Genomic DNA, 21671 nt, shown 5'->3' with positions numbered 1-21671 from the left:
TGATCAGGCACTTACAGAGTCGTCTGGTTTTTGGATGGCATCTTGGAGGGGCTCTTCTGCCAGGTGGTCTCGTCGAATCAGAGTGTACTCCCTGATGAACACCGCGTCCCCATCGTTGGCCCATACTGCAACCTGAAACACAAAATGTATATCAGGGGTCCTGTAGGTCAATGTAAAACCTTTTGATTACAAACGTACACAAAAGGAACACTGGTTAACTGCAAGAATATATGTGTATACAATTCTTTAGACAACCAGACCAGAAATGTTGGGAAAGAAAAGGGAACCGGGGAGAGTGAAACAAACACATGATTAATTGAAGCTTCACAGAGTCATTAGCGCTAAAAACAGTTGAGGTTAGCTTCATTTTGATTTGTTTCGGCCGTCAGTTGGAAGCTTCATGTCACCAGGTGTCATTTAAATTACTTGTGCAATTAAATTGGACTGATACAAAAAAACGACTGTTGACTTTTGATTCCCTCCTGCATTTTCCTCCTGCAAGGAAAAGACAGACTGAACCAGAGAATGGTGATGACAACACATTGTCTTTCTAGGCTATTACACCACTCTGGAACAATGTGTGATGGTGGGAAATATAAGTCAATTGTCAAATAATTTACGGAGCACTGTATGTTATACAGTAAGAGCAGATGCAGCAGAATTAAGAATCGCAGAAAATGAAGACCGTGAAATCGGTATGACAAAAGTACTCCTTCACAGTTTACGCATGCAAAAGCAACTGGAAAATAAATGTGAGGAACTTGAAGGCCGGGAACGACGGAACAACCTGAGGATTTATTCAGTGCCCGAAAAATGTGAGGGAAATAACATGATGGACTTTGTGGAAAACTTAATACGCGAGAAACTGGATGTGAGCGGCGAAATTCCCATTGAGAGAGCGCACCGGGCAACGGGGCATCTCACTGGGCACAGCGACCGTCCCCGATCAATAATAGTCCACTTCCAAAACTACAACGTGAGGCAAAGGGTGCTACAAGGGCAAAGAAGGACATTAGGGTGAAAGATTGCAGGATTTTCTTTGATGAGGACTTCACCACCCAAGTGTTCAAGGAGCCCGCAAAATACAGACAAGTAAGGAAGCAGCTCCAGGAAAGAAACATCTAATCCCGCATTCTGTTCCCTGCTAAACTGAAATTATTCGAGAAAAACGGAAAAGTCAGTGTGTTTAACAACCCACAAGATGCAGCACAGGGTCTACTGGAGTATGGTGTCAACATGGAGAGTTCAGCAGGAGAACCGGACTTGGAGTCTACTCTTCAGGCTTCAGGATGGCAGACACACCACTCCAGGAACCGGAGAACCCCAGGATGTGAACTGATGTCGGACGTTAAGACATTAATTGATTCGCTTGATCGGCATGAAAGAGCAAAGGAATGAACGGGTATGTGTGGAGGGAGTTAACTCCTTGCAGACGTACATGGAAAACAATAACAACACATAAATGACTGAGCCACTCGGAATCTTTTCCAGATTTGACAATTCAGAGTATAACATGTACACTTTTGATCATGATGTCGATTCAGAGAATCAGGTGTTTAATCATATAAGTGACTCGTGTAAATATTATACCGATGATCAATTTAATGACAATGTTGGACTTGAAAATACATTTTTATAAGCTTTAATAAGATCACTGAATACCTACATACATTTAAAAGTAAATTCAAAGTAATTGCCATATCGGAGACTTGGCTAAATAAAGACGAAGTCACTGATTTCCAAATTGAGGGTTACGTGCTACACCATATCAACAGAACCAATAAGAGAGGAGTGGGTGTGGCTCTTTATGTGGACAGCGTCCTAAAATGCACACTGGTTGAAAAAATGTCAATTGCGACTGATGATTTAATGGAATGCATAACTATAGAAATTGAAATGGAAAGGAAGAGAAATGTTGTTGTGACTTGTGCATATAGAGCACCAGGATCAAATGTAGAGCTTTTTAAAGATAGTTTAGGAGTATTAATGGACGGCCTAAATGAAAATAAAACATGTATTATTTGTGGGGATTTTAACATCGATCTTCTAAATGTATCTAAACACAAAACAACTTCTGATTTCCTGGATGCATTGTACAGCAGGGGGCTTTAGCCCCTAATCACTAAGCCCAGTAGAATAACATCAACTTGTGCAACATTGATCGACAATATCTTTACAAATGTCATGGAAAACAGTGCCAAGAGTGGGCTAATAATAAATGACATAAGCGACCATTTACCTGTATTTGTAGCATATGATTGGCAATTAATGAAAAAGAAGGAAGAGACTCGCAGTAGATATGTCAGGGTAAGGACTGCTGAAGCAAAAGACACATTTAGGAGTGACCTCTTAAAGGAAGAGTGGAGAGGGGTTTATGTAGAAGATGCAAATGCTGCATATGAGTCCTTCCTAAAAATCTACATATCACTGTATGACAAACATTGTCCCACTGTACTCCGTACATATAAAAGGTACTTATCATCAAAAGCCTTGGATAACCAAGGGCTTACAAACTGCTTGCAAGAAGAAAAATAACCTTTATAAAGACTTCATAAAATGTAGGACAAAGGCAATTGAAAAGCAATACAAGGCATATAAAAATAAGTTGACAGTTATAATGAGACAAGCAAAAAGAGAATATTATAATATGTTAAAAGAAAAGAAAAATGATATCAAGGGCACATGGAAAATCTTAAATAATGTTATTGGAAATACATCTGTATCCACTGGCCTGCCCAGTCACTTCATTGATGACAAAAATAAGGTTGTAAAAAACATGAATGAAGTGGTATATGAATTCAACTCTTTTTTTGTAAATGTCGGACCTAATCTTGCAAAGACAATTCCAAAACAACACGATGGGCAAAAAGAGGATGGCGGAATTGGGGGAAGTAAAATGTTGCAGTCAATGTTTCTGGGAGAGATAAACGAAATTGAAATTAGATCCATTGTAGACAAATGCAAAAATAAGACTTTGACGGATAGTGATGGGATCGACATGACAATAGTGAAAACGACTATTGACTGCATAATTAAACCGCTAAGCTACATCTTTAATCTTTCATTTCAGACAGGTATTTTCCCAGATAGCTAAAGTTATCCAACTTTTTAAAACAGGGGACAAAAGCCAATTTACCAACTACAGACCAGTGTCCTTGCTTTCACAATTTTCAAAAGGTCCTTGAGAAATTGTTTGTCCAAAAATGTGATCATTTTATTGAAAAAAAAGAGTTATTGAGTGAGAGTCAGTATGGATTTAGGAAAAATCGATCTACAGCTTTAGCTTTAATGAAAATAACAGAAGAAATTACAACAGCTATAGAAAGAAAGAAATACACAATAGGTGTATTTATTGACTTAAAAAAGGCATTTGACACCATAGACCATTACCTATTAATTTCGAAATTACATAGATACGGAGTGAGAGGAGTAGTTCTAGATTGGCTGAAAAGTTATTTAGATAACAGACAACAATATGTAGAATTTGCTGGTAGTACATCGGAGTGTATGAATATATAATGTGGTGTCCCGCAGGGCTCGGTTTTAGGGCCCAAACTTTTTATTTTGTACATCAATGACATATGTGAAACGTCAACATTATTGCAATTTGTGTTGTTTGCAGACGACACCAATTTATTTTGTTCAGGAGATGATTTAAACATTTTAGCAAAGTGTATTGGACATGAAATGGTCAAACTTAAAATATGGTTTGACGAAAATAAGTTAATCCTAAATTTGAATAAAACGTTTATGGTTTTTGCTAATAGAAAAAAAGATGAAAACATTTCACTGTCCATTGATGGAGTTTTTATTGAAAGGGCTTCTGAATTTCGATTCTTAGGTGTGACGCTGGATGAAAACCTGACATGGAAATCACACATAGCACATGTTAAAACCAAAGTGTCTAAGAATATTTCTGTTCTAAACAAGGCAAAGTATTTGCTAGATTACAAGGCATTGAGGATGTTGTACTGTTCACTCATTTTGCCATTTGTCATTTATTGTATAGAAGTTTGGGGCAACACGTATATGAGCAACATAAAGCCATTGTCAATATTACAGAAAAGGGCAGTACGAATAATTCATAAAGCTGACTCAAGAGAACACACCAACAGACTGTTTTTTAAGTCAGGACTCTTGAAACTCAAAGACATAGCTGAGCTGCAGACATTATCAGTAATGCTCAGGGCAAAAAGCAGAATGTTACCAGCATATCTACAGCAGTTGTTTGTTTTTGGATCAGACAAGGAACACCACAGAAGGAAATTAAATGTTAATCCATATGCAAGGACTACTCTTAAACAAATGTGTATTTCGGTAGTTGGTGTACAATTGTGGAATTCTGCACGATGCAGAAAAACTAGTCCATGCATTTGTTACTTCTAGGCTGGATTATTGTAACTCTTTATTATCAGGCAGTACCAAGAAGTCAGTCAAGTCGCTTCAGCTGATTCAAAATGCTGCAGCTCGTGTACTAACCAGAGTTAGGAAAAGGGACCACATTACTCCTGTTCTGGCTGCCTTACACTGGCTCCCTATAGAACACAGGATAGAATTTAAAATTCTTCTTCTCGCCTACAAAGCCCTTAATGGGCAGGCGCCATCTTACCTTAAAGAACTCATTATACCCTACTGTCCTACTAGGGCATTGCATTCCAAGAATGCAGGGTTGTTGGTTGTTCCTGGAGTCTCTAAAAGTACAATGGGAGCCAGAGCCTTTTCTTATCAAGCTCCACATTTGTGGAATCAGCTTCCAGTTTGTGTTCGGGCGGCAGACACCCTATCCGTTTTTAAGAGTGCGCTTAAGACCTTCCTTTTTGATAAAGCTTATAGTTAGGGCTGATTAGATTCAGCCCCTAGTTTTGCTGATATAGGCTTAGTTTGTCGGGGGACATCTTACTTCTTCCTTCTCTCTGTCTATACCTGTGTACTCTCATGTTCCGATTAACCCAGCTTCCCCAAATGTCTTTCTTTTTGGTGTCTATATACGCTGGGATCCGGAGTCATGGATGACCCTGCGGTCCTGTGTCCTGGATCGCGAGCGCTGGATCTTGAGTCGTGGCTGTGGTCCTGGATCATAAGTCCTGGATGGATATCCTCGTGGATTCATCTTCCTATTATACACACATGCATTTCCAAACATCTGGACTACCTATGTTGCAAATGTATTATCTTTTCAATTTACACACGGCATCTATTGCACGTCTGTCCGTCCTGGGAGAGGGATCCCTCCTCTGTTGCTCTCCCTGAGGTTTCTCCCATTTTTCCCTTTAAACTGGGTTTTCTTTGGAAGTTTTTCCTTGTACGATGTGAGGGTCTAAGGACAGAGGGTGTCGTATTGTCATACTGATATTCTGTACACACTGTGAAGACCACTGAGACAAATGTAACATTTGTGATATTGGGCTATATAAATAAACATTGATTGATTGATTGATTGATTGATTGAATTCTCAACACAACGATCTAAAGAATTGTATATGTATTTTTCAGTTAAAGAAGTTGTATAAATTAAGAAAGATGGGACTCTATGAAGCAGAATGTGAATAAGTCTATGTACTCTGGTCCTTCATGTTTTTGATGTATTTGATGTGATGTCTCCTCTGTATTTGCGGGTCCCATTGCCATTGTTATTGTTGTTATTGTTGTTATTATTATGTGTCGCTTTCCACCTTCTTCTCCAGTAGGACTCAGATGAGGGTGTTGCACTTTTCTTTTCCTTATACATGTGATGTTTTGGTGTTGTTTTGTTTCTTTCCGTTAACCGTCAAGTGGGAAATAAGTTTTTTTTTTGTGTGTGTTTCTCTTAGTATCCTAAGATACTGTTATGTTTGGCTGTGAAAAAAAAAAATATATATTATTATTATGAAGGGCAGACCATCTATTTGTATTTATTTGTTTTTTTTAGAAAGGGGCAGGTCACATAAGATGTTATTCTTCTCCCTGCTCCTTTTTGCTCAATGGTGGAGTCATGTTTTATGGCAATTGTTGTACATTTGGTTTTGCGTACCATGAGCGGGACAAATAAAAATGAAATGAAATGAAATATTTTTTGTGTGGTTTGTTCTCACTACTGCACGTCCGTCATGATGTAGGGAATCGTTATGGACTCTGTAGGAATTCCCAGCAGAGGGGATCTGATATCTGACGACGCAATAACCCACCTCTTGGAGGGACAGGTGGGGGTGAGGGGCATCGTGGATAGGGCCCATTAGCAGCACAGCAGGGCCCGCATTCTGCAGAACGAACACATTCACAGAGCGGGGGCCCTCAGCTGCTCTCTGCGGGTCATAAACACCCTGCAATGACCCGGGTCAACTGCCTGCATCCCGGGCCGCTGCCAAGGCGGAGCAGGGGTGTGGGATTAGGAAACTCCGCATCGTAGGGGGTCACAGATTTTAAGTTGTGGGACGGAAAAAAATGATGCTAAGCAACTGCACAAATCATACAGCAGCTTTGTGTGGGAAAGAGCCATGGAATGGACTCTTAAATAAGACAAGTCAAATCTGCTCTAAAGCCTCACACTCTGCTTAGCGGCAGTCACTCACACTGAGGAGGCATCTGTAACAACACATAAGTCACCGCAGTCAAATGTGGGCAAAAGCCTCCTCGGATGACCAAGATCATAAAGTATGAGCACATTTTTGACAGGTATGGATCTGCACATGCGGCAGCTGTTGGCAACAACTTAATATCTGGGATTATCAGAGCAGAAAATACCACGTTTTTGAGTGGCTGAAAACTTAGCACCTCAGCCCATAAAATAAAAATGTATAAATGATAAATAAATGTCCCTTTCCATTATTTTCACACTTTTAGTAGAATGGCATTTGTAAGTCGCTTCGGATAAAACCGTTGATTCGTAGAGTCTGCAAATCAGTTTAAAAACTCATCTTATACCTGTGAGAAAGTGTTAAAATACATTGTACACATTTCTCAGATTGCCTCAACTGTTTAAAACTGTATACCCCAGATACTTCAATCCTTTTAGCACTGGAAGCCAAATAACAGTTTGAAAACCCTTTATGAAAATACAGCCTTCTATAAAGTGAATACAACAGGAGATCTCATGACTAATGTTGCACTGAAGCGTGTCTTCTCTGCCATCGATGCTGAAAATTAAAATGTTGCACAACCAGAGCCATAAAGAGAAGCTTTGCTGAGTGTGTGTGTGTACTGAAAACCACTTAAGTGACCAGATGTCCTCGCTCAAGGCTAAATGGAGGCCCGGCCGAGATGAACATGCCGATTGTGTCTTTCTCAAGAGATGACCCCCCCACTCGTCTACAGAAATCATTTTCTCACACATTCAGTGTCTTAACACCAGACAAATCTGACAACAGTTTCCTTGTCATTTCAAAAGTTTGCATCCATCTTCTTTAAATGACGTGCTGGACCCAGACTGAGCTACAGGCTAATGGTGCATGACAGCTAAACTCTCACTGGCTGGAGCCTTAAAAAGCGGGATCTATCAAACTCGTTTCCCTGAGCAAACAAGCTGGCTGTACTGTGCCAATGTCAAGCATCCTGCACACCCCCACTGGACTAAACCATTAGGATCTGGCAGAGGACTGGATATTTCCAAAGAGGGGGCAAGTGCTGGGTTACGCTATCAGGTCAGGAAAGGGGGTTTATGACGATGACAAAAACACTTATTCGCAATTCTCCCATTAAACACATTAATATTCAACAAATCAGGTTCCGTCTGGATTAGATTCAGTGCGATATTTCCCCCAATACAGGAAGTGTGACATTCCTGTACATCAGATAAATTGTAGGGAGGAGGTAAAGGGATATATCATGGGTTTGGTCAAATACCGAAAAAGTTCATGCATCCTGTGTCATGTTTCAAGTCCACAGTGTCACCAAGTTTAAAACTGTTTCATCAGCAACACTAGCAGCGTGGCTTTAGGTCGCTCTTATACTTTGGTCCAGACTGATATATCTATTGGATGGATTGCCATGACATGCTGTACAGACATTCAACAACAGCGTTTGAATCTAATTCTAACTGTCCAGCATGAAGTATTTTTAGGAGACATGGCCACCATTTGAAGTCCTGACTACTCAAGGTTGACGTTGGGAGTCGTTTCCCTCTAATGAATGTGTTAAATTCTGTTAAAGCATGCACTAACTCAGGCTAGGTTTAGGTTTATTTGAAATGAACATGACAGGGGTTAAGAAAACACACTTCAGGTTTGATTGAAAGAACTAACTGAAACGGGCATCCCAATCTCCCAAAACTACACATGCGAGGCTCCAGTGTGTGCGCGAGTGTGTAAGTGTGTGTTAAAGTGACAAAGGCCAAGGGTGAAAGTAAAACAGGGAACCAGGCCGGTGATTCATTAACCTCCGAGGCGAGTTGGATTTCAAAGAGCATATCTGAAGCAGGGAAGAGGAGAGGAAGTGAACTCTGGGGCAAGTCGGGGTCTTCAAAAGCACATAATCAACAGTAATAACACCAACCTGATATTATAATTGAGCTTTCCTATAACGTGGTGCCAGCTTCCACTGTTTGGGTGGAAACTGTGAAGAGCGAGTGACTTTCTCCGTGCTGCAATAGGCCAAAACCCAGACTTGTTTCGTGCACTGCTGCCTTTGATTAATAAGATTCCGTCCAATGTTTAGATAAGGACACCCGTTTTTCAAGACTGGCTCCTGTCTGGATGAAACCTAAGAGTAAAATATATTTTCACTAATCCACTTTCAAGGGGATTTATGTGAGCTTTCACTTAACACATTTTGCAGGAGGAAACCTCAGGCCTTCTTCTCTCCTCCTCTTTCATAAACTCGGGAAAAAAAGGGTGCCCTTTCTCTCATCCCACGACTTTTGCCACATCAGTCTCCGGCCCCCACACATCGATCCGTTTAAGAGGATTTTTCCGCACACCATGAAGGAACCGAGGGGATTATGAGGCACTTAGTTTAATATTTTCTCATTACAGACCAAAGCCACTTCTGGATTTCAGGACTGATAACGGTAGGAGTCATGAAGGCCTTGACAGAGTGTTGGCTCGCCTCAGGGAACAAGACACTCTTCTGGGTGAAAAAAAGAGGAAGAAAACACTGATGGTTACAATTTTCCCTTCCGCCGTTCACACGGGATACCTGCGACGATGCAACAACTTACATCTCTGGGAAACTAAATAAATGTGAAGCACCACTTTCATCACATTCTCTGATTCCTGATGGATCATTTGGTTGTCGTAATGTTCTTCCTCAGACGGCCTTTGAAGATGTTGCCAGTTTTTTCTCAACTTGATATCCCAAGAGCAGTCTGTCCTGGGAGCACAAAGCTCCACTTTTCCAATGCCATCTTTGACACTTCTTACTTTGAGCGGCACAAAACAATAAAGCCTCGAGGAGGGGTGAGGCGTGTCTACCTTTCATTACCTTCACTATTCATTTTCTTCCTGCCGCTGTCATCACATCCCTTTACGCTCACGCTCTGTTACTCCCGTGTTTTAACGTCTTATAACGATGCGTGGCACCTTCCTAATGATGCATGAGCACTTCTTTGACATAGCCTTTCAAAGTACTCATGAATTGGCACGCTACTTATTCGATTTGATGCATTTCCTGTTGAAACAGAATACCTGTGCAGAACATGTCATGCCTCCTGCTCACAACAGTAGCGAGGTCTGCATCCCAATGCATTAATCATGACTATAGATGTACTTCTTGTCTTTCCTCCACACTGGAACAAATGCTGTTCCAAAAACAAGTTTAAAAAATAATGAAAAAAAGTTGTTTTCACGGTTTACAACATGACGAACATGACACTGACCTAATCTTTTATTTTCAAGAAAAATGTACGCTAGAGGGAACGGAAACGTTTTTTTAAGCTTCTTCTTGCCCCTGTTGAACATGACGGAGATTATTTGAGAATTTATTTTCTTTGTACCTTGAACGGTTTTTTTCTTTTCTCTTGTTATAATTCTAATTATTATTATAAGAAAAAAATATATTATTATTATTGTTGTATGTTTTGTTTCTGACATGTTAAATAAATGGAGAAAAAAAATAAAGGAAAAAAAATGTGCTTGATAAGATTTCTTGAAATAAGATGGGATATTTAGATAAATCAGATCTTGTAATTAGCTATATTTTACCAGGATCAGGAAATGCTGTGTTACAATATAAGCCGCAAATGCTTAAAAGTGTTCTGATGTTGGTGAGTTTCCAATAAATATGTACAAAAATATAAGCAACTCAAAATAGGATTATTTGGCTTAACAAGATGATGCATTGTCTAAAAACAAGACCCTACTCCTGTATATCTCACTGCATTGTTACTTGTGAAGTTATTATGTCTTATAGCAAGTGTAAAGACATATTCTGACTATACAAGACAAATATACTGGGCATGATTTCAAGTGTTTGTTGTGCATCTTTGCAACCAGTAGATATCATTCAACTCACTCTGAATCTGCATGTGAGTCCAACAAAGGTCACTCATTAGGCTTTATATGGGTCTTAAAAGGAAGGGAGAGACAAAACATAGTGTTTATAACATTATTGTCAACCTCTTGCACAAACGTAGGTTGATGTGTTCTGCGCATTATACCCATATACGGTTATCATTGACGTAGGAGGGGGATAATACGGACGTCAGACAGACATTGTGATAAACAATCCTATTGGGCCGTTGTCTTATAAACTTGAGACAGAGAGGATAAGAGGGCTGATAACATCCATATCTCCAATAAACACTCAAGACTTTGACATCAACACTGTGTCCTCACTCTTCTGCAGACACTCGCTGTATGACGGGCTGAACACTGCTGCGAACACAAGCGAGAAAACATCCGAGAGGTGTACTCCTGTTCCTTAAAAGCCATGGCAGTGGGATCGGTCATTTCACCTGAACATGGCAGCCTCACACCTGTCCAGAGCTGGTGCAGACATGGTGAGGAAGCACAGAAATATCAAAGTATGAAGAAGAGGAGCTCCAAAGACTGGTACCCTCCAGATTTTGCCCTTGTGAGGAGCAATATGCACATCAGGAGGATGATCATGGAGAGGAAACATCAATGGCGCCGAGACATTCTTAACACCAGGCAGGAACTTGAAGACTACTGGCAACACTTGGAAAAAGAAGTTGACTCGACAAATGAGGAGAAAGAGGTGAGAGCCAGGATTTAGTGTTTCTTGTTTGTTATTATTCTGACTGAAAATACTTAAAGATCAAATAGTGTACTGTTTTCAAGGTAACATGTATTGCAGTCTACTTACAATAAGTTGTACATTTAACAGTTTGTACCTATAATTATGTTGGTATGCAATGTCCTCAACTGCAAACAAAGGCTTTCAAGGAACTCTTATTTTGAAAAACTGAAAATGAAATGAGGTGTTTTTGATGCAGGAGTTACTGTTTTGTCAAAGCAGGATAATAAAATGTCACATGGCCGTCATTATCAGTGTCGGAGTAGTAAAAGGCTACTGAAGACGCAAGCATGTGACGCCTCAGACTATAGTAGGCAAGGGTGCAGGAGTGACGCATGTTGCAAACCTTCACACTCCTTGGTGTGGGATGCAAGTGTTGTTGGACCTTAGCCTTACTGTAACAATAAGCAACACAGAATCACGTACTGAACCTAGTTTCATGAAAATAGGGAGAGTAGATTTTTGGTAACACTGCTAACAACAAAGAAACCAAAAACATCCTTAGCAGAGGCAAGGATTTGATGCATTTGTGCCAATTGTTTGTTTTCCTTTTTCTCTTCTTTTAAGGTGTTCTGTTCATCATCTGACAGGAAGCCATCAGGAAGATATCAGCACTCCCAGTCATATGACATAAATGAAAATGTAAAACGAGTGTGACTTTATAAGACTTTGTAAATATGTATAATAGTATTTTTTCTACTACAGAATATGTAATAAACGTTGAAGTATTAAGGAGGTGTCCATCCATCATTTAACAGAATTTTGGGAAATTGTTGCCAATATTGATACACAAATTCTTCAATCATTTCTGGCTTTCCACTCAGGTTTTGATGTGCATTTGTCAATTTGTGCACAGAAATAATTGTGAAGATAAAGTGCAAACAAGTCTTTAAACATGAATAGGAATAGTTTATTCAGCTTCCTGCAAAGACTTGGGAAAAGTAAATGTGTCTCTTCAGTGAATAAGAAGAAACAAAATAGATGGTTAAAGTAACCTCTTTCTATTATAATGTGCGAGTGATTTTGAGAGTCCAAGTCCAATAACTGTGCTCTGTGGTCTTCTGTATAACGCAACAGGATAACTCATCTAAAAAGAGGTCATCATCGATCATTTAAGATCGTTTGTCACCAGCAATTTTTCTTCAACTGTCCGCTGGCTTTTGTGAGAATCTCTTCCTAACCGCAGAAGATCAGCCTTCAATACAAACACAGATCAAATGCTGTAATGCTCACACCGGCTGTAGCCTTACAATAAATCTGGATTCTTCACTCCCCAGCTGACCACAAGCTGACTGTAACCTGAGCGCTTGACCGCTCCAATGCCCGACATTAGCACGTAGCATGTTTCCTGCTAAGTAGACAGGTTAGTCCACCTGCTCGCCATGTGTGGGGCTCATCGCGGAGTTTCTACTTTAGTCGGGAGATAATTATGTGGTGGGACACCCCGGTGCTGACTTCTACTGGCTTACAATACAAACAGATGGAGCTATGATATCCAGTGCTGAAGACTTTTTGTATCCCATTAGCCAGCAGGGAGACATCTCAAGGCAAAAATAGCTCGACCGCTAACATTAATGTCTGCAGCAGACACGGTGCGGTTTCCCCGCTCAGGTAACGACTGCTATTATGTTTAATGTGGAGGTTTTTAATGAGGGCCTTTAAAGAATGTTGACAGCGCTAAGAACAGCATGGTGTAGCCTACTGCGGCAATGCCAGTATTGGAAAAAACTGTAACGACGCAAAATAAAGTGTTTTTTCTTAATTTAACCCATAAGGACCCACCGTGACACGGGTGTCACATTAACTTTAAATGTTCTGGAAAGTTCCTTATACCACTTTAGCCTTTATTTTATCACATGCAGTCCCTAAGTGACACACACTGAACAGTCTGGTGGGTCATGGTCCAGGACATTTGATGTTGTGTTCCCATAACAAGATGTCCATGTGCCAGGCTAACTAACACATGTGACAGAACTAGCTACATTTCAAAAGTTTTTTGTTGTTGTTGCAAAAGGTCAAATTCAAGCCATTTAAGATTTACAATGCTTACATAACATGTCCTTTATTACATTCAACCTGTTGTGGAAACATTTCTTGATCGAATTGATATGAAACAAATGAGATAAATATTGCTGTGACACTGGTGTCACATCGGGACTTTAACCCTACACTTTCACAGTAAACCCAAAGTGACATATATGCACAATTATAAATATTATTATGATCTGCGCAGTTAATTTAGCTGATTCAATTATATTGAGTTAATATGTTCTTATTCTTCAATTCAAAGAATGTTCAAACTAAATTAAACCAAAAAATCATCCTCATTAATGAAGTAAAAAATAAAAGTTCTCATTCATAACACTCCGTTCGATGTCTCACTATGGGATGCGCCTCATCGCGGAGCAAACGGAAGCATCAATCTCATTACGCCAATCCTGATTGGGCTACGACGCATGCGTCATTCAAACACCTCTTCTCGCTTCAGAGCACATCTCTACAGTAGCCGGGCAAGCTTCACTGTCCACAGACTGAACCCAAATACCCATTTCGGTCGACGGGCGCTCGCCGGCTACTCCTTCTGCTTTGCAGGAAGACGGTAGTACTAACGCTGTTAGTATTCAAAATCGACCTCGCCCTTCTCTTACCCGAGAAAGTAAGGTAGGTCCGATTTTTCAAGCTAGCAGCACACCTGTTGCTAGCTCGCTCCCTCACTATCGACACCACGGTAGCGAGGAAGTTTTTTCTTTTCTCTTCTCCACGGAGGAAGAAAGGATTAAAAGAGCATACTGCCACACCAGTCAGTGTTCTCCGGGAATAAAAGACCCACACCGTCCTTTTCTCCGGATTAAGGACAAGGTGGTAATATCTTCTCTCCCATCCCACCTGTCGAGAGCGGGCCCTCTCCACGCCACGAGGCGAACAAGATGGACGGCCCTCTCCCTCACACCAGAGGAGTCAGGGACTCGGTGGCTCGACTCTGCGGCTGCGGGTTGAAGATCTCGGGCACAGACACACACCAGGTCTGTTCGTCCTGCCTCGGGCTGGAACACGCCCGAGGCGCTATCGACAACCCCGGCTCATGCGGACATTGTGTCCGCTTCACTGTCAAGAGCCTCCGCCAACGGTTAGCTCGACAAGCTAGCCTGTCCGAACAGGACCCCCCCCCATGTCCACGGACCCGCCGGCCGGCAGTCAAGACACGGGGGCGTCCGCCACAGAGAGTGAACCCCTCTCCGTGTCGGTCTGGGGCTCATTATCTGCGATGGCTATAGAACCGGAATCCCGCGCCCTGGCAGGCCGGGACCCGGTGACGACAAGACACCACCAGCTGGGGCTCCCGGTTAGACCTCACCATGGTCTCACCCGCGGAGGATGCCCTCGAGCTGGACTACGAGGAGGACGAAGAGGAGGACGCCCTGGCGTTCCTCCTGTCCGAGTCGGATGAACAAGAAGAGGACACCTTCATGTCACCGGCTCAGGCTGCTAAGCCTGAGGCGAGAGCGGCTCTCCCGGGCGATAGCACACCAGCTTCGCCCGGTCTGAGCATGGACCTGCAGGCCGTGTGTAAACGCGCTGCGGCCAGACTCAACGTCCCGTCGCCCGAAATGGCCAAGGAGACCTCCGGGTCCCGCTACGAGGGAAAAAATCTTCCCCAAGCAGCGGGGAAAAGGAGGCAACTCCTTCCAGTCTTCCCGGAGATGTTGGATGAAGTGGCACTTCAGCAACAAGGTCCCAATCCAGGGTGCCTCCTCCCTAGACTGCGACGGAATGGAGAAGCTCGGGCTGCTCCGCATGCCGCCCATGGAACCGCTGGTAGCGGCCCACCTCCTACCGAGGATGGGCCCCTCACCAAGCAGGAACCCCACGCTGCCAGCAAAGTCGGACCGTTTTCAGTCAGCAATGACTGACAAATCCTACAAAGCTGCAGCGTTGTCCGCCAGGGCCCTGAATGTGTCCTCGCTGCTAACCGCTTACCAAGCGGAGCTCTGCGAGGACCTGTCGGATAACCCGGGGGCAGCCACTCTGGACGAGATGGCAGCGGTCACGGACATTTGTCTCCGTGTCCAACGCTGCGCCGTCCAGGCCACGGGCAAGGTAATGGGGATCATGGTGGTGCAGGAAAGAGCGAGATGGCTCAACCTCACCAACCTCCCAGACCGGGAAAAAGAGGATGTGCTGGATATGCCCATCGTTCCCGAGGGAATTTTCGGCTCAGCTCTCGCCTCCATGCAGAGGAGGTGTGAGACGAAGAAGAGGGAAGACGAGGCACTCCACCTCTGCCTCCCTCGAAGGGTCCAGGCGCTGCTTTCACAGCAGCAGTCCTTTACCCAAGCTGCCTCGAACTCTGCTCGGTTTAAAGCACCGAAGACGCAGAGGTCGCAGCCCGCCCCGAGTCCCCAGCCCAGGCTGGAGACAAGAGCAAGCTGGCCTAGAAATTCTCCGGTTCCGGCTGCAGCTCAGGCTCAGCCAACCCAGAATTTCGGTCAGCAGTCGAGGAAGAAGAAGCGAGCGGCGTGACAGCCCCTCCTTCTCCCCTCCGTGACAGAGCTGGAAGTCCACGGTTCCCCAGCTCTAAATGTGTTCCCGCCTCAAGAGATGCCTCAACACTATCCTCAAGTCTGCACAAACACATGTCACACATTGGTTGATTCTTCTATCATAAAACATTTGCCGCTGACGCATCCAGGCTTCAGGCCGAGGGCGCAGCTCAAAAAAATGAAAAGAAAATCAATGAAGCCAATAAACAGCCCGTCAACTGTTCCCCTTCTGAGAGCAGCTACGGCATCTCTCAAAAGGCGGATTTCTGACGGGTCTGTAAAGGCACCACCGCGCCGCGCATGCGCAGTGCCGGCTGGGGCTTTAAGAGCACCACCGTCACGCGCATGCGCAGTGTTGGTGGGTACTGTCGATAAGGGGCACCACTGTGTTCAGACACTAGAGGGCCCCATAACACAACAAATAGAGAGGAGGAGAGGAGGAGATGTGACATCTCCACTGGCTCTAAGGAGCATGCAGTGGAAGATGCTCACATCATCTGCTTGGGTTTTCAAGACAGTAACACGGGGCTACAGACTCCAATTCGCTGTCACCCCCCCCCCCTCGCTTCTCGGGCATTCTGCACTCGCAGGCCCGAGGAGAGTCAGCCCACATTCTGGAGAGAGAGATTCTCTCACTCCTAGAAAAAAGGGCTATATCTATTGTACCCGCCGAGCAGAGTCAGGACAGCTTCTATTCCAAGTACTTCCTCGTTCCCAAACGGGGAGGGAACGGAATTCGGCCAATACATGATTTGAGGGCTCTGAACAAATATCTAAAAAGATATAAGTTCAGAATGCTCACTCACACATCTCTGCTGTGGCTCGTGCGACAAGACGACTGGTTTACATCAGTCGACCTGAAAGATGCGTATTTTCTAGTGCTGTCAAAATTATCGCGTTAACGGCGGTAATTAATTTTTTTAATTAATTGCGTTAAAATATTTAACGCATTTAACGCATGTGCAGAATGGCCCGCCCCATATGTGCCACCAGTGGCAGCGCCAGGGTATGGCTGGGGTAGGCTACACCCATACCAAGAAATGGCTTAGCCCCACCATGAAAAATGATGTTAAAATAAGCAAAATAAAGTCTGCCAACTCGCGGAGTAAATTGCACAGACAGCCGTTAGTAAGATTGATTTCAGTAGCCACAGTTTTGAAAACTTTTGTCACGTAGTGATCGTCTTCTCAATAGAACATCTTTGATAACGGCGTGGTGTTGTTGCAGGAAGTCCCGACGGAGAATACTTTTGCTGTAGTACAGGGGTGCACATAACTGGTGCAGGATATGTGCGTAATCTGAAATGCGTACCATCACTTGTGTCACAAAGCGCATTTGCGTACCGACGTACTTGTGAAGCTTTTCCAGAAGGCGGTTAGATCACCGGACGACAGAGTCGGTCTCCGTGTGCACAGACAGGGCTGCTGTTAACGTTGGTCTGTACAACAGACTTGTGCCAAAACTACGCCAACCGGCTGCAGAGGGAGACTCTCCCCCCCCCCTTCACTGGAGAACTGAGCAAAAACAGCTGATCACAACGTTCACACTCTGTGGTCACGAAGTACTCCACTAGCGCTCCGCCCCCTGTCGACTTTCCTGAAGTACTCCCCCGTTGATAGAAATCAACACGTAATGAATTAAGACCCCACGGTTTGATGATTGATAGGTGTGTGGGTTGTCTTTCATTATGACACGCAGATTTTTTTTATAATAAACATAGATACTGTATGTTAAATGGATATATCCGCCTTCTTTCATTTATCTTTCCATTCCCACAACAATATACATAAATAAATGGCATATTTTGGACATAGTTCAAATGGTGATTAATCATGATTAATTAATTTTTAAGCTGTGATTAATCTGATTAAAAATGTTAATCGTTTGACAGCCCTAGTATTTTCACATCCCAGTATATTACCCACACAGGAAATATCTGAGATTCGCATTTCAGGGGATCTGTTATGAATACAGAGTACTCCCCTTTCTGTCTCTCAGTCCAAGGGTGTTTGTACGATGTACGGAAGCCACGTTAAGACAACAGGGTATTCACCTGGCGACCTACCTAGACGACTGGCTGCTTCTCGCACAGTCGGAGCAGGAGGCTGTTACGCAGACAAATGTCCTCGTAAAGCACCTGCTCGACCTGGGTTTCATAATAAAACACAGAGAAGAGCATGTTGTGCCCCGCGCAGACTATACTCTTCCTGGGTTTACGCCTGAACTCGGTGCCCTTTTCAGCTCGCTTGTCAGCGGAAAGAGTGAAAGCTTTCAGAGCTTGTCTCGCTCTTTTCCAGCTGCGCAAACATGTTCTCTTCAGATCATGCCTGCGATTGCTGGGGCTCATGGCGTCAGCCATCCTGGTCGTACGACTGGGACGCTTACACATGAGGGAGTTTCAGCGCTGGGTGGCCGCTAGGGGTGTAACGGTTCACAAACATTTCGGTTCGGTACGTACCTCGGTTTTTAGGTCACGGTTCGGTTCGGTACGTTTTCGGTACAGCAGAAAAAATTATCACAAAACATAACATATTTTTTTTTAATTATTATTAAACTATGAATAATGTATTCACTCAAATAAATACAAAATATAATAAAATAAACATTAAGGTGCAGCATTTCGATGAACTGAAATAATCTGTATTTGAACTGTACCAGAGATGGAGTACTCGAGTCCTGGACTCGGACTCGAGTCGGACTTGAGTGCCGATTTTCGGGACTCGACTCGGACTCGCGCACTGATTGACGCGACTCGGACTTGGACTCGTGAATTCTCGCACAGGATGACTTGGACTCGGACTCGTGAATTCCCCCCCCACGATGACTCAGACTCGACTCGTACATTGACGCTCCGACTTGGACTCGGACTCGAGCACATTTTCTCTGGAGTCTGATGTCCTCTATCCTGTATGGCGAGTTCACGTACTGGGCCCCGCTATTCCAGTCTAGAGATGTCTACAGACACACCCCACATCGTGCTGTATGCTTTCACACATTCTGCTTCCACATTGGAAAAGAGCAGCGCAAAATGCTCATTATGTGGAAAGAATATAGAAGAGAAGGCTCCGTAACACATTCCTCTAAGGATCGAGTTCAGACATATAGGCTGTCTTGAACACTATCATCAGAGTAACGTGATCTATTCAATAAATAAAGATTCAGCCGATAACGAAAGCACATACTTAACATGCAGAATGACGTCATTTTGCATGCTAAGTAGCCATGTGCTTTCTGGGGATAAATCTTTATCAGTAAACTGATTTAACCCGTAAAAGTTCCTTCAAAATAAGAGTCCCGATCTTATTACTATCAAAATAAAAGTGCAAAACGAAAACTTTACCATAGGAAAATATTGGCATACAAATATAATCACTTCTCTAAAAGGTAACTCATTTTAAATATAGTTTATTTATATATAATAATAATATGAATATTAGAAATAAGCTTTATATTTGTATAGCACCTATTACAAGAAGTGTAGCCAAACTCGCTTCACAGCAGTTCAATAGACAGGATAACAGCAATGTAGAGGAGCAGCTACATTTCAAAACATATATCCACGAAGATTAATACATGAAGACTTGTGACTCGGACTTGACTTGGACTCTTCTTAAGTGACTCGGAATTGGACTCGGACTCGAACACAGGTAATGATGACTCGGACTCGACTTGGACACTCCTTGGGTGACTCGGACTCGACTACGACTCTCCCTTGGTGACTCGGACTTGGACTCGGACTCGAAGAGTGGTGACTCGAGTGTGACTTGGACTCGTGAATTGGTGACTTGACTACAACACTGAACTGTACTGTTCTAGTACTCACAAAACATAAACTATTAGTTTTGGGTTTTTAATTATTATTAAACTGAATATTCACTCAAATAAATGCAAAATATAATAAAATAAACATTAAGGTGCAGCATTTCGATGAACTGAAATAATCTGTATTGGAATTTTACTGTACTAGTACTCACAAAACATAAACTATTAGTTTTGGGTTTTTAATTATTATTAAACTGAATATTCACTCAAATAAATGCAAAATATAATAAAATAAACATTAAGGTGCAGCATTTCGATGAACTGAAATAATCTGTATTTGAACTTTACTGTACTAGTACCTAAGCAGCCAGCTTGACATTATGACTTGCTTGTCATTGTATTTTCATGTTTTTTTAAAGAAAGATGAACTTGTCCACATTGCTTGCCGAAAGGGCAGATCAGCTGGCACTAGCAATGTCTCCTGCTGTGGAGAAAACCCTCTCGCTAGGGACAGAGGTAGCAGATACAGCCAGGTAGCGCTTTGCTAACATGGCAACATAAGGATATTTGGCGTTTGTAATAGCTTTGGCTCGGTCTGAAGTTTTTGCGAGTGGTGGAGGCTTAAATGCTAGCGGGAGTTGGGTTTGCACTTCAGTCTTTTGGTACCGGTGATATTCACGTTCGGGTGATGCCTTTTCAAATGAGTGTGCAAGTTTGATGTATTGCCAGCCGCGTAACCAATTTTAGTTGAACAATGCCGACAAACAGCTTTGGTTCGGTCCACCTGTCTCTGTCCGTCATCCTTGTACGTAACTGCGAAATCAAAATGTTCCCAAACCGGAGACTTCAATGATGCTGGAGGATTTTCGAGCTCAACTTTATCTGCGTTCGCCATTTCGACAGTTCCTCAAATTACTGACTACATTTGAACGCATCCCTCTGACCAGCTCGTCCAATGAAAGGACTTGCTCGCTCTATGACGCGTTGAACACAATGGGAGCAAATTACTCTGAATGCTGCGACGCAACACCTGCGATTACTTCCAAGAAGTTGTTCACGTTCTCAATTTTTTACGTTTAACGTTATATTCGTTCGGTACACTTCGGTACACACGTGTACCGAACCGAAATTATTCGGTACGGGTACGTGTACCGTTACACCCCTAGTGGCCGCCCTAAAACTAAAAGGGAGTGATGGTTACTGTGAAATGCGTAACGGCACTGCGCCACTGGCTGCACCCGACTTTTCTAGTACGAGGTGTGCCCATGGGTGCTGTCCTTTCACGGAAGGTGGTCACCACGGGCGCATGTCTGACAAGTTGGGGAGGTATTTATGAAGGTTGCCCGGTGAGGGGTCTCTGGAGCAGAGACCTCCAGCGGGCGCACACAAATTACCTGGAGCTTTTAGCGGTGTTTCTCACCCTAAGACGCTTTCTGCCTTTCCTCAGGGGACATCACGTCCTCGTGAGGATAGACAATCCGACCACAATATCGTATATTAACCGCCAAGGGGGTTTGCGTTCTCTCCAGTTACACACACTGGCACGCAAACTGATCCTATGGAGCGGTAGGCGTCTCCTCTCTCTGAGAGCGACGCACGTACCGGGAGTGATGAACCTCGAGTCGGGGCAGATCTGCTGTCCAGAGGTGCACCAATTTATGCAGACTGGACTCTACATCCAAGGATTGTGAGCCAGCTGTGGGTGCGTTACGGCAGAGCCGCGGTGGATCTGTTCGCATCGAAAGACAACGCTCAGTGTCAGCTGTTCTTTTCGATGCGCGATCTAAATGCACCGTTAGGCATGGATGCACTCGCGCACGATTGGCCCCTGGGCCTTCTGTACGCGTTTCCACCCCTGGCTCTGATACCCCCAACTCTGGCCAGAGTGAGAGAGCAACGCCACACACTTCTCCTGATAGCTCCACACTGGCCAGCTATGTACTGGCTAGCGGAGATATATCAGCTGCTGTGCGGGCAGCCATGGCAACTCTCACTACGCAGGGACATACTGTCCCAAGCGGGGGGGGCGATCTTTCACCCACACCCAGAGCGCTTGGCTCTATGGGCCTGGCCCGTGAGTGGTACCATAATCGGGGTTGCTTTGTCATAAGGACCAAGCCCCCTGTGTCCTGGGCTATCCCTTACAAGGGCAAGCCTGTTACTAAGCAACGGCTCTCCCACTGTTTGTGGAAGCAATTGCTG

The 21671-nt window shown here is 43.5% G+C and overlaps 1 protein-coding gene across 2 annotated transcripts in view; it reads right to left on the bottom strand.

The window, feature by feature from the left end:
* adamtsl3 (ADAMTS-like 3) overlaps nt 1-21671 on the bottom strand; it is a 103030-nt gene that overhangs the window by 56432 nt on the left and 24927 nt on the right. For both annotated transcript variants that reach the window (XM_034106169.1, XM_034106171.1), the window contains exon 2: nt 16-132. In XM_034106169.1, coding sequence (XP_033962060.1) covers nt 16-132 — 117 coding nt within the window. The remainder of the gene's footprint in view (nt 1-15; nt 133-21671) is intronic.

The sequence above is a fragment of the Pseudochaenichthys georgianus genome, chromosome 18 (genome assembly GCF_902827115.2).
Source record: "Pseudochaenichthys georgianus chromosome 18, fPseGeo1.2, whole genome shotgun sequence".
NCBI lineage: Eukaryota > Metazoa > Chordata > Actinopteri > Perciformes > Channichthyidae > Pseudochaenichthys > Pseudochaenichthys georgianus.
Note: the sequence above shows the minus strand (reverse complement) of the source record. Positions and strands in the feature narration are given on the sequence as shown.